Below are 14,440 nucleotides of genomic sequence, written 5' to 3'. Positions count from 1 at the left end.
TGTAAGAGATCGTTAAGATTTTCTTGAGTCAGTAAATGATGCTCAGGTGAACTGCTTTGTTCAAAAGTTGTATCACCAGAATCATTTCCTTCCTTACTTCCATCAGAGTCTGTGCTCTCTTCATCTAATCTCACATGTTCTGGAGGCTTTGCTATGGGCAATTCTTCGCAGTGTGGAACTGGTCTCATTGCAGACTGCAAGTTAGTGTACACCACTGTATGTTTTGATTTTGACGTAATCCCTTTAATGTTTGATTTTTGGGTTCGCTGCAAATCATAGGGATAGCAAATGGCATGTGGTGTGTGGCATTTTTCCATGCAGTGAGAAGCCTAAAACACGATAAACAACAGATATTTGGGGCACAGGTCCTTGTTTAGTACCGACTTTACCCCTAAACTAAGGTTCATAACACTTTTTTACAAGTGGAGTAAGTTTTCGCCTTTTTGACTTGAGCATCACTTCACATATGTAACAACAATTGTTTCAATGATTTAAATAAACTCTAGTTATTTTGTAACTAACGACTAATTTAAAGAAATAAACTTTTAAATACATAATAAAGAATAATTCAGAAACACAAAGCACTTACAATGATCTGTTTTCTGGTTCACTACTATCGCACAACTGGCTTCGTTCTGATGAACGTGTGCTACGCTAGATCACGTTTGTACATGTCTATACACGTCTGAACCTGCACATCAGTAGCAACGCTACCCTCTGAGTTAGTTCATTTGGTTCCATCGTATTTACAATGCTGTAATAGCTTTTACTTGACAATGGATAAATGGACGAAAAACGTTATAAAATATTTAAAAAAAAATAACAAAACAACTGTGGGTGATGGAAAAATTTCAAATACATATATGAAAACAGTATTAAAAAACTTCAGTAAGTACACCTGTTGGTACTCGTGAGACAAAAATCATGTTGACCAGTAGAATTTGCCCTGGTCAAGTATACTAAACTTTCATCCTCATCATCATCAGCCTATAAACGTCCGACTGGTGGACACAGGCTTACTAATATTTAAAAAGTAGCATAAATACAAAAGTGCAATTGATAGTCACCTAAAAATAAATTTTTCATTAAATTCTCCACGAGAGATTGTCTAAATAGTAGCACTACCCTTAGAGAAAGTAGATATAATTATTTTATTCTATATCAGTTGCTTTACGTTCGTAAAGCCAAGATAAAAGACTGGGACAAAAAAGTAAATCTACGAATTAATGTATTGTTTTTTTGTTAAGAAATAGTGCTATATGCATCCTGCTTTAACTCAGCCGATAGGTAGTTACAGCCAGTATTAATAAAACTATTAAAAATTTGCTATGGATAAAAAAAACCATACCACAATAATTGGTCAATCATTAACTGACTCTCACTTAGACACCAACCAAATTTTTTATGTATGTATCTGTTTGCTGCGCCACAAAAAAATATTTTCATTATCATTTTTTTAACTAATGTAAGAGCTTATTTTAATATTTTCATATGGTAAGATATTCTATTTATAATGAAGGTAATCGTGAATTATACTGGTTTATCTAAAAATATTTATAGATTTGGATCGAGGGATCTCTTCATAATTTTTGAAAAATGGTTTCATTATTTTGTTTATTCGTTGTATACTTATAGACAAATGCTGAAAATAACAAAAATTATGAAAAATAAATTGAGATTCCAATCGGCTCATAATTACTTTCGTCATCGTATTTGTATTTAGCCAATGTTTTACTATAGAAGTATAAAAAGCTAAGTGTGTTAAAGTAAGCTGGGTAGCTCAAAATAATTTTTTTGAGCAAAAAACATGTCCAGTGGATGTAGGAGTTTCAGTCCTCGGACATCCTCGCTGTAGTCTAGGAAATTAACCGCTAGAAAGTTCACTTGATTATCCAACCGCTGTTTATAATTTAGACTACACCGATTCACCTCTTCGCGAACATAAGGTTATTTATTCTAAGTAGTCGTTCATTTCTTCGTTCCGTACAAACCACGGTGCCTCTGCAATGGTTCTTGCAAACTTATTCCGGAAACGCTGTACAATTTCAATGTTACTCTTGCTTGACGTAGCGTGTAGAGCTCTATGCAATACTCCAAATCACCTTATAATCACCTTATATATTAAACCTTTGTTGGACAGCGAAAAATGTGAATTTCTGCCTAAGAACAAATAAACCTTCTTACAGCTGGCTTTTTAACTGAGTCCTTTTTTCCTTTCTCACGTGGTATTTGAAAATGTTAAAAATTAAATTTGTTGGGTAAAGACTTACCGTAAACATTTTTTCCATTTATTTATTTTAATATAATTCTAATTTACCTTAAAAATATATAATAAAGAAAAATGATCCAGTTTAAATAAATCAAGGTGAATTAAAAAGAAGAAAAAATTATGCATCGGTTTTATTAGTGAATTTTCTCACGTTAAATTAAGTTCATTTAATTTTACGTTTATTCGTTCTCATTAATCGAATTTTGTTGATATTCCGTTATTAGAAATGCGGGCAGTGTTAACGTAACCTACCTATTATATTACAAAAAAAGTTAATAAAAATTTATATATATATATGTATTTTTTTTTCTTAACAAAACAACAGCAAAAGTTTAAATGTTCTCAACTTTTCTGTAAAAGAAGTAGTAGAATAAAATAAAAGGAACGGACTGTACAGGTACGTTCACGATTTAAACCGGGATAATTAGCAAACATTGCCTCAGCAGCAACTATATACTAACGACTGCGTATAGTAGAACCTGACTAACCTGTTGACGCGGACGCTCGATTTATTAGATGCTCCCTCTCTACCGTGTCCAGTGACTGATACATTCTGCCACAACCTGTATTCACTTGTTAACCGGAATTATTTTTAAAAAAATATTCATTATTAAATATATTTTATTTTAATTAATTATTTATTTTAATAAATATTAAGTTATAAATCGTAACATTAATTAATTTATTTATTTGTTTTTAATTTAACTCGTGCAAATTATAAATTACCATTAATAATAATAATGGCATTAGAAGTTGATGCTCATAGGACGCAAAAAAAAAAAGATTTATGATGATAATGATGTTATTTCTATAATCTTATATATAAAGTCATAAGTTTGTTTGTTTATTTACTTCTTTGTTTGTTCTTGCATCATGCGAGAACCAACCGACCAATTGCATCCATAGTTTTAGGATACAATCCTGATATCTCAGGGAAGGTTTTAGACCATAGATCGAGGGTATAGCCTTCTCGGAAGTGATGTTAATTAAAAATATTCATTAAAAAAAAAGATTAATCCTTTTACTTCATTATTATATTTCTCTATCATTATGGTGAAAAAATCAGTTATGAATTTTTAGTCAAAGGTGTGTGTACTTTAGTTACAATAGTTGCACCACTACTACTACTTTATCTTCTGTAATTAAGTCTTTTTTTCAGGTTTCTATAAAGCCTGAATAATTTAATTGTTATTTTTCATTATTATTCTCTGAGCCATGAGGGTATCAAGCACTGCGGGGGTCGAGGGGGCAGAGCCCTCTGGCTAGATGGGAATGCCGACTGAGGCGAGCTCTGCGGTGTCCAGGAGGAGGGAGAGAGCCCAGACCGGCTAGTTATTTTATAAAATAAAAATTTATCATTATTATTGCCATATTTCTACTACTACTATATTATTATTTTTTTTTTTATTTTTTATTTTTGAAGTTTTAGGGGCATCGACTGCTATGGACATTAATCTCTTCAACATCAAAAAATAAAAAAATTAGAAAAAAGTATCTTTTCCTCCCCCCAAAAAACAGAACACAGATGACAAAAAACAGACTTGTCAACGGTTGCTAAAATTTCGAAAACACAACATAACAAGGTTGTAAAGGCCCTTGTTATTTTAAAATCTTTCTAGCCATTTCTTTCGAAATTTGGTCAAAACTCTCAAAAGAAAAACTTCTCTGTGATGAAAATTAAAATGCATATTAAAAAGTCTGTTAAACAAAGTACGACAATGGTGTAAAGGGGCTTTGCTATTTAACATCAAACAAAACACTTATATTAAAACCTCAAAAAAATACATATCAAATTTTCATATCAATAAAATAAAAAATTTATTATAAAATTCTTGATTGAGATATCTGATCTTACTCTTCTTCAATTCTATCGCCTTGGTTTCCCTTTAGGCCATATTTTTTTTGTTTCTCTTCTCCATTTTTCTATAGTCCTCGATGTCAAACTCTGCGGTGTCTGATACAACCGAGATCGATCCTTCAGTTCCTCCGGCGGAAATCGCGCAGGATCTCCTGCGCAGGCATCAGATGACAACGGCTCCACTGACGCAGTCAGAATTACATCACAGTCGAGACTGGATGTAATCACTGCAAGAACGTGAATGTCTCGCTCTCTCAGCTAAAGGCCTCGGTGATTTCGGAGGCTCCATTGTGTTCTTTTCTAAATCTTCCTTTTCCAAAATGAAGATTTTTGGTTTCGCAGTTCCCGATGTTGGGGTTTTTTCAGTCTAAACTTTAGCTGCAAGTTCCTTCTGTATTTTTGTCTCAATTTCCTTCATCTTTGAGCTGGTCGAAAGCTCATTCCTCGGTGGAGTAGGACACTTTTCTTCTGTTACGTCTGCTTTCCTCATCTCGACGAACTTGGGCTACTGTTCCTAATTGTACAATTCTTCAATTTCTTATCGATGATTTGTTCCACTAAGCTTGCTAAGGATGGCGACAATTCCGTTGCCATGTGCTTTGGCGTGAAGGAGGCGGGAGGAGCAGCAGCAACCTGTGCAAAAGACGCGGCCTTTGGCGTTCTGCCAAGCACAATTTTCCTTGCATCAAAGTAGCCGACTTTCTGTGTTGTCTTAATCTTTTGAACAGCTACTTCCTATTTATAAATAAGACAATTCCTAGAACTTGCAAAATGGTGTCTATGACAGCTGACACAGACAGGAGATTCCCTGCACGGATCATCCCGGTGTAACTTTTGAAAAGTCATCATCCTTCTTTATAACGAAATATTTTGTTACTGAACTAGTATTCTTCGGTCTAAATTTAAAAATTTCCTGTAGAGTCTGAGACCCTACGGGCTCAGTGCTCCGAGATCAACCACATTATAGAATGTGGTTGGAATGATTCTCCGGGATCTGAGCAGCTGAGAGACTGTTGTCCGATTGGTCGGGCATTCTCTGGGTCAAGAAGGGTGACCTAGATAGTCGAGGCAGGTGAACACTAGATGGCAGCCTTCTCAGAATAGGACAGGAGGACTCGGCCCAAAGTAACGTGTAAAACGGTTCCGGATCGAGTCCTGGTTGAAAAGAGGGTGGTTTTAACCGGTTGATGGAGGTATGATAAGACCACCATTGAGAGCCCGGCACTCCTTGGGTAATGCATTTTGATCTCCCTCGCTTCCAAAAAAAAATACTATAATTATTATTCTGTTTTATTCCGTAATTTCTCTTTCAGCAGTAATGTTAGGTAAACTTAAAAATACTTTTTTGTAATAATTTACAAAATACTAATAATGAAACGTAAAAATAAAATAAGAAATAATGAGATTAAATAAAGTAAGACTAGAATAAATTATTAATTTTAATATCTTTACATTATGTATAAATCTGAATCTTTATTTTTCTATGATGTTTATGTTTCTATGATGTCACTTCTTCAAAACTAAAATAAAAATCTGTGGGTAATTTTGAATTGTCTTAACATTTTATTTATTTTAGAAAAATTTAAGCTTAATTTCCAAACAACTATATTGAATGAGCAAAAATCAATCGCATGTCGAATTTTGAAGTACAATTTTTCATAAAATCATATTTTGAGTCGTTAATTTACACTACCTTTCCTAAATGACAATCATATTATTTCTGGACATGAAATTTGCATAAATAAATTGATTTGACTTTTTTCTTTTTATCTGGAATTTTACGGGCATCGACGAATCGATTTGACTTTTTGTTTTTAAATATTGGAATAACTAGTCTCATGATATCAGAGATATATCATAAAATATAATAGTTTTTACATTATCATAAGTAAACGAATCAGTAATTTTTATCATCTGATTAAAAAATAAAAATCAACTAGTTTATCCTAGAAAAAGTGTATTTTAAAATCAGAATTTTTCAAATATTATATTAAACGATTATATTTTTTTATTATTCTGATTAAGGTTTAGACGTATGTTTTTTTTTTAAAAACGTATTACATTTCATAATACTCATAGGTAGATAAGGAACATAATTCTTTGTAGTAAGGGTGATTTATGTAAGGAATATATAATTAAAATTATGTTAGCAAATTACTAAAATTGTTTTTACTTACATTTTATGTTTTTATTTTTTTTGTTTCAATAAAACAAATAATTGAAGCAACATTCCGTTTAAGAGCGCTCGAAAAATTTTGTTGCAAACGGTAAATCATCATTCAAAAACATTTTTAATAAACATGTTTTAACAGATAGAATTTTACTCAACAAATTTTTTTTTTATATATCATATCTTCACTTAAAAGGATTTATCAATTTATCTTAAAGAAAAATTAACGGAAAAATTAACATTTGAAACAACTAACTTGAAGTTTTATTTTTTATATTTAATGAAGATTTTTGATTTTTTTTTATGAAAAAAAAGTGAAAAATGTTAAATGATAAAAGTATAAACAAAACAATAATTTTATAATTTTTTTTTTTTTTTTGTAGAATTTCGCCCACCTCCTCATTGTCATAGTATTTTGAGATTTACATGGTGGATTCATTTTACTAAAGATTTCAGAGAATAGGAGGAATTTATAATAAACTTAAATTTCAGACAAATTTTTGTACTACTATTTTTGTAATACTATTTACAGATTTTACAGTATTTTGAACTACATACGTTACCTGTCTTCTCTAAGGAAAATTAATGTATGGAATGAATAAAAATGAAAATTAATACTGACTCTTAAATTAGTTAAGACTAAAAATTAAAATTTAATTAAAGAAAACACTTTGACAATTCGTTTATTTATTTTAATTTTTTTGTTTGTCTGTGCCACTAAGGATCACGTTCGCATTGTAGTTTGGAACTTCTTTTCTTTCCCAATATTGTTTTTATTTTTTCTATGTTGTTGTTTTTCTTCCTCGGTCCGCTTTCTTTCTATACTTCTCTAATCCTTCTTCTCTAGAAACTTAGATTCAGTGATTAATTTTCTAAATTGGTCTCTATTTAAGCAGGTTTCTTTGGAGGTTTTTAAAGTTTTTATCGTTTTCTATTTCTTTAAACCGGCTATTTTAATAGTTCTACTGTTTTTAAGTTAAATATTTGTTTTTTTAATCTGTTTTTGCTAATTTTGTATAAATGCCCATAAAATTTTCATATTCTCCTGATGGTTTCTTTTATTTTTTCTGTATTTTTATAAATTTCTTTATAAATTCGCTTATTCAATATACTGTTTTTTGATTTTTTTTCGACTAAAATGACTACGTAGGACGTATCTTGAATACTAAACACCAGGTTTAGTATGCTAGATGTTTTGTTTTGAGTATCTAACTTTTGAGTATTTTTTTCTATTGCAGTAACTAGCGTACTAGATTCCTTCTCTAGTATGCCTCCAGATTCTCTAGATTTAATAGATTCTTTCTCCCCGGCTTCCATCATTGTATAAAACCTTTTGAGCTATCTCTGCGGAGTTTTCGTCTTCTCTCTTACGGAGTCCATTAAAGTATTTTTCTTTCTCAGCCATTTGAATTTTGATGGAATTGTTGTTCTGTTGTTCGAACATATCCATATAGTTGTCACATTTTTGAAGATCATTAATAATCAATAAATGTACTTGTTGCTCTCATTATACTCCTTGTATCTTTGGTTTTTACGCACTTCAGCCCAGAAGTTTTACAACTTCTGCGTAATTACGCAGAACTATGAATTACCTAATTTGTCTAACAATCTTCATTATTGTTCTTTCTACGTTTTGTTTCATACTACCACATATATTTAATAATACTATTGGTTAGCTTGTGCTCAATTACTTTCCTTATATACACTCCAACCGCTTTAAATAATTTAAAATCTGTAAGTGAGTCCGCGCGCCCAATGTATTTTTTCTTAAGAGAAGGGGCGTATATTAATTATGTATTTTACACCCGCACACGCGCTCTCTCTCCCTCTTACTCTTACTCTCTTATCTAACATTATTCATAATAAATTCGAATTCTGTGGTAAACAGAGAGAAGGTATTTCGTTGGTATTTCGAAGGTATTTTCATCTGCATTTTGTTGGGTTTGTCTTTTAGATAAATGTAACAGTATATTCAACACATTTCAGAAGATAACGAAAAATCACTTCACTTCTCACTTAATCACCTGGTAAAAAATACCTATTTTTTATTTCTTAAGAATGGTTATGTAATTTTGAATAGTAATTATTTCTTGTATACCATATAAAACCATTCATTTTTAATGAACGCAATTGAAACTTTATTGTATTCTTATTTATTTCTTTAATATTTATAAATTATGAGTATTTATTCATAAAAAGTATAATTCAAACTTCCTGATGTATCTATAAACTTGTGTGCTATGTGCTGTAATACTGTTACAAAATGACTGATTATAGAAATATTTTTATTGAAAATGTTAGTCATATGAATACATCTGTTTAAGATTTATTTAATCAGGAAACCAATAGATTTTCCCTTTTGTATAATAGTGGTGAGGGTTATTATCACAGCTAGACCAAACAAACGTTGGCTCTGTTTAAATAACCCAGTAACTATAACACTGGGAAAAAATCTTTAATTTATTATAAATTATTGAAATACATAAATTACTTTTTTTTACAAGGGAAAACTGTATTACTAAAATAATCTGTTATAACAAAATATTTGAATTAGCAAATGCTGGTGAAAAAATACGAAGTATTTGTGTGAAAAAAATGTGGTTTCTTGCAAGCAGCAGGTTTAGTTAATGATTAATTCACCACAGGAAACTTGAACATAAATACGTGGGAATAGTATGGTAATAAATGAAGACTTTTAACAAAAAATTCCAAGCGTGATCAGAATTCGAAGTTGTAACTTTCCGTATAAAAGACACAAACAATATGTTTATTTAAAATAATTATTCTATAAAAAAGTATTATTTTAGTATATTATTATTTTAATTAAATTATGTTTTAATCAAATTATTTTTCTTTATCTTTTATGGATTAAGTTTTATGGCTGTTCCACATCATGGAACAGCCATATCCTAGATTCATCCTTCTTGTCAGTTTGCTTTTAAATTTTATCTGAATAATTTTTCACCTCTTTCTTCTCCACCATACCTTCTTTTACATTCAAATTTTGTTTTGTTTTGTTAATCTCCAAGTTTTTTCTTTGTGTAAAATAGTTAATTTTCATGGTTTCAATTACCCATAAACCTTTTGTTTTTCATAAATTTTTTTTGATATCTTACAGAAGTAATTAACATCATATTGTTCAACGTTTGTCAGGCAATGTTATATGATTATTGTATGATTACCGCCTGCAAGCTCTATCTGTAAATCTGATTATTTTCATTATGCAGCTCTTTAAACGCATTTAAAAGAATCTTGTATCAATGATAAAGTTGTAGTTTTGTTAAATGGAACGGATTATTGAGTTAATGTAATAAAACTTAGTAGTAATGTAATAAAACAGTAGTAATTTAAATAAATTTAAATTACTACTTTTTTAATTTATATTAAAAACACTAGAAACGCTGTAATATCTTTCAGCGAAATAAATTTAATATGCAAAAAACATTATAATTAATATTTTGTTTTGACAAAATCTGTTCTATGATTTTTTCGTATGTCTCCGTCGCGATGTATAAAATCTTTAGGATATTGAAAAATAAATTGCATTTCCCATTGACTTCCATTTTTATATTTCAATAATGACAAAAACATATTAATAAAAATTATTTATTTTTACCTATGATTTTTTTTTCAGAAAGCGGCACTGGTGTGGGGGGAAGGCGGAGGACAGCACGGGACAGCTGGAGGTTCAGGGCACACCAAGACCGGGGGGGCTCAGTCCGGCCAGGGGGCGGGACTGGTACACTGGATGTCCGTCATGGCAGAACACATGAATACGGTGTCCGGGTCCGCCCCGCACCACCACGACGCCGTTCACTATATGTGGAACGGAAGTGTAGACGTGAGTACAAAATTGTTATTATTAAAAAAAAATTATACATGTTGTAATAATTTTTGAATAATATGGATGAGAATAATATATTATTTTAACAGAATATTGAAAAAATATAGTTTTATCGGTAATGGCAATATATATTATCTTTATGGGTAATCAACTGGATAATACAACTTAGAAATCTCATCTCAAATCGGTATCATTCTAGTAAGCACCTCCCTCCCTATCTTTTTTAATGTGTTATCAACATTTAACATAAAATTGAGAAATTTTCTTTGAAATTAAAATTTTTCTGTTAAAAGAATATCAAATATCGCAACTACTGCAAGTAGTTAGTAATTTTCAATATTTTATGTTGAAATAGGTTAAATCTAAAAATGAATATTAAAATTTGTTAAAAGATAGTCATTTTTTATATAATCGAATTTGCATACTTCATAACGAAACGATTTAGCTAAATTTATGATTTATTCAGACATTTAAATTCTAAACATTTGTCTGAAAAAAATAAAAAAATTTAGTTGTAATTGTAATATGAATAGTAGTTTCACAAATTCAGTTATGATATTACGTATGTTGCTATTAAGTTTATTTTAAACTAGTTCATATGAATATTAAGAATTCACACAAAATTATCAGTATAAAGATTTTGTGATTTTGTGGTTTTTTCAATTTTTTTCTGAATGGAAATTCTGATGTAGATATAAATACCAGAAATCATAAAGCTAAAAAATCCGTATTCATTAATTATCTTTATTTGTCAGTACACTGATATATTGTACATCAATTTATTAAAAACAAGGTTCTACGACTGAATTCAAATAAGAAAAATTAAAAAATGTAATACCATTTATTTTATAATTATACACAAGGGCAGAATTCCTTGAAATATAATTGGGCAAAATTGTTTTAACATTCTGTAAATTCTTTCATTTACTTTTCTATACCGATTGTTCTAAATTATACTGCCTACAATAATTAGTGTACTTTAAGACCGTGCAGCTCATCAGTAGCTCAATTTGCACTGTTGAGCTACACGGTATTTGTACAGACGTAATATTTTGCTCTTTTTAACGGTTCGTATGTTACTTCGATTCCAATACGTGTATATATACTTAACTTCTATTTTTTTCTTCGTCGATTTGCCCGTCCCTTGGGCCGGATTGGCGACCAAGCATAAGTTCAGCTCCAAGTGGTGCCATCTCCTCCAACTACCTCGGAAGGGCACAAGGCTCCACCGAGGCAGCCGGGAATCGGTCTTCCTTGCTTGCCATGCCTCAAATGAGGGGATCCAAAAGGGTTCTCATCACCAGGATTCCGGTCTTAACGCCTCGCCTCTAACGAGGAACCCCAAAGTGATACCCGCCGGGACTACGATCTTACTTTCCCACCAACGGCACTGCAAGAGAGTCCCCACCCTATCATCGAAGATGAGACACCAGAGCCTCCCACCCCTCCCTAATGAGGCTATCCTTTTCAGATACCACAGCGCAGCTGAGTACATATTCATGTTGCTGGCGCAGGTGGCGCCACCTTACATCCTCGACCTCCGGGTGCATGTCCATGCGATGTACATGACAGACAGCGACGTGTTTGTGTGTAGTCCCTTCTCACGTAGCCCGCCATACCGCAGGCAAAAAGCAAAACATAACTACTTCGGTCTGGACCAAGACAAAACTTGGCTCTATGTCCCACACCCCTATCACCAACAGCAAAGGTCATCTGAGGCACATTGAGTCACCCGACAGGCCACCCACCCAATGCGGATGCGCCGGTCGGCTAGTAATTTAAGAAGAGGTGGAACGGTCAAAATGACCATCTGTGTTGGCCCGTAGGCCGGCCGCATAAACAGAATTGTTACGGACACTAACTCCCCAATGACGTTAAGAAGCTCCTTCATGAACTCATTTCTCGTTGTAAGTACGTCTAAGTCCTTGACAACAACATGAGTTCTCCTGCTACCCTTCCTAGTTAATGCCGCAGTGGTGCCTTTGACCTTCTCGACAATGTCTCTGCTGAGTTTTTCTGCAATACCACCGTCAGCTCTCACCCGGAGATGCAAGTCTTCTCCTGACCCTGCCTTGCGGATAAAACTCCCTTCTTTCCTGACGACACCACACCCCTTACAGAGAAGAGGAGATCCGCACAGGTCTTCCTGTCTGCCCTAACTACAACTGTGTTGGTTGGTGGACCCGGCAGTATCTTCTTGCCTTTATATGGCTGCGCTGATGTCATACTTAAGAGATGAACAAAGTGCTTCGTCCCTATTCGCCTTGACACGTACTCTACAGAGCGCCATAAAATTTGACCGGAACGCCCCAAAGATCCAGAAAAGCAGATCAGGAGATCTTGTACCTCCTGCAACACACGTGGTACTGATCTGCATAAGACCGAAGCCACTCCACGGTCACCAACCGCCGTATCAATCATAATAGTGTAGTCCGTCTGGTCACGATCAATTGTACCGCCGTTGTCTTCTCCAGATAAATCACGGGTAAAAGACTGCACAGCTAGGACCTGATCAGCCTTCAGCCTTCCCGCGTGAGCCAAGTCCCGGATTCACGGGGTCTTGCAATAAATTGGCACTTTCCGCATCCAAAATACCCCCAAATAAGTTTAACAAGCATGAAATAAGTTCTACGAGCACTCCTGTGTGTTAGGATAGGAGTGTTCGTTTTTAAAAATCTACTCAACAGTAAAACAGTAAAAATATAAAATTTAGCGAATACTCTTACTTCAAAACTTTATCTTTGGTATAATATTACACCACCAAACTACGATAGAAATAATTTTAAAATATTTAGAGGGAAAAATAGGGTTGCGACAGATTTTTTTAGAGCATTGAAAAATAAAATATTTTAATTGAAAATACATTGAACTACAACAAACTTAACCAAATTCTCGGCATTTAATATATTTTCTCCTAGCTAGTTACAATGCTAATTCGTTACTTAAAAGTAGCCTACAGTACACCATAAATTAGGGTTTTAGTCTCACACTAGAAACAGATCGTTTTGAGGTAGGAGTATTTACTAAATTAAATGTTTTTAGGATTTCTCTGTTGAGCAGTTAAAGAATAATATAGAACACTAGCTGTGAAAAAATATTAAAATCCATAATTTGTGATGAGGTTGTCGTGTTTCGAAGTTAAGTTAATTTTTTTTTCAATTATTTTTATACTGCTACATCACAAACCTATATGTGCTCTTTAAAATGTTCAAGTTTCCCTACATTGAGAACTGTATGTGTTCACTGAGTGCTTCGGCATTCCTGGTCTCATAGTAAAAAAATTTATAAATAATTAAATTACATAAAAACTTTTATTAAATTATACGACTAATAGTTTACAGAATAGACTGCTTGCTTTTGGATTGGTTGGATATATGTTCGATATCTGGCATTGATTTTTATGTCTTATCTTCTTTAAAATACACGTTTATTATACATCCAAGTATACTACACCTTCCAAAAATGAATTTGATAGTATAAGACAGAAAATAAACGTATAATTTACCACCTTCTTTTGCGAAACAATATATTATTACCGTACATAGGATAGTCAATACTGACATAAAAAAGTGATCTTGTGAACATTGTAAAAATTCACTGCTCTGATCTATTCAACAACAAAACAGGATTCACCATTTAATAAACAGTTTTATAATATTTGAAAACTAAACAAAAGGATCTATCTTGCTACAAAACAGTAGATTTTGTTCCTTTATCGGTAAGAAGCTTGATAGCATGAATGAAGGCAACATTATTATGACATTACAATAAAAATAAATAATTTTAGGCGATTTAATTGGTTGAAAAGTGGAATTTTATTTTGAAAAGTCACTATTTTGTTTTTACGTAATTAGAAAAAACATTATTACTTTATATATTTTGTATGACTCTTTTCATTTTGTATAAGAAATAATTTAAACCAAATCGATTAGTAACTAAAATATTTATTACCATTCAAAATGTAAATTTCTTCATAATATATACTATATGTCTATGCTGTTAATTACACTGCTATTGAGAATTTTGTCCCAGAGGAGTGATTTTTATACATATATTTATCCCCTTGAATTCAAAAATGTAAACAGAATTTTTCTATCTTCTTTAGTTTTGTATCTTGACCAAGACAAAGATTGAGCTGCTCACATTTATTGTGCTACTTTTATCACACTCCTTACAAGCTTATCAAAGTTTCTCGGCACATGAACTTTGCTGTTCCAGTGATTTGCGGAAACCAAATGATCATGCCACTGATTGTTAGTTTAGTCTGTATAATAGTGCGGGTATTAATTCAAAATCAAA

At 32.2% G+C, this 14,440-nt stretch overlaps 1 protein-coding gene across 1 annotated transcript in view; it reads left to right on the top strand.

Moving 5' to 3' along the window:
* The window catches only part of LOC142319482 (uncharacterized), a 439,670-nt gene that overhangs the window by 170,532 nt on the left and 254,698 nt on the right, over window positions 1-14,440 (top strand). The window contains exon 2 of the mRNA XM_075356813.1: window positions 9,932-10,138. Within this exon, the coding sequence (XP_075212928.1) occupies window positions 9,932-10,138 (207 nt within the window). The remainder of the gene's footprint in view (window positions 1-9,931; window positions 10,139-14,440) is intronic.

Source organism: Lycorma delicatula, chromosome 1 (assembly GCF_047948215.1).
Source record: "Lycorma delicatula isolate Av1 chromosome 1, ASM4794821v1, whole genome shotgun sequence".
Lineage (NCBI taxonomy): Eukaryota > Metazoa > Arthropoda > Insecta > Hemiptera > Fulgoridae > Lycorma > Lycorma delicatula.
The sequence above is the reverse complement of the archived record's forward strand: the minus strand, read 5'-3'. Positions and strand labels throughout refer to the sequence as shown.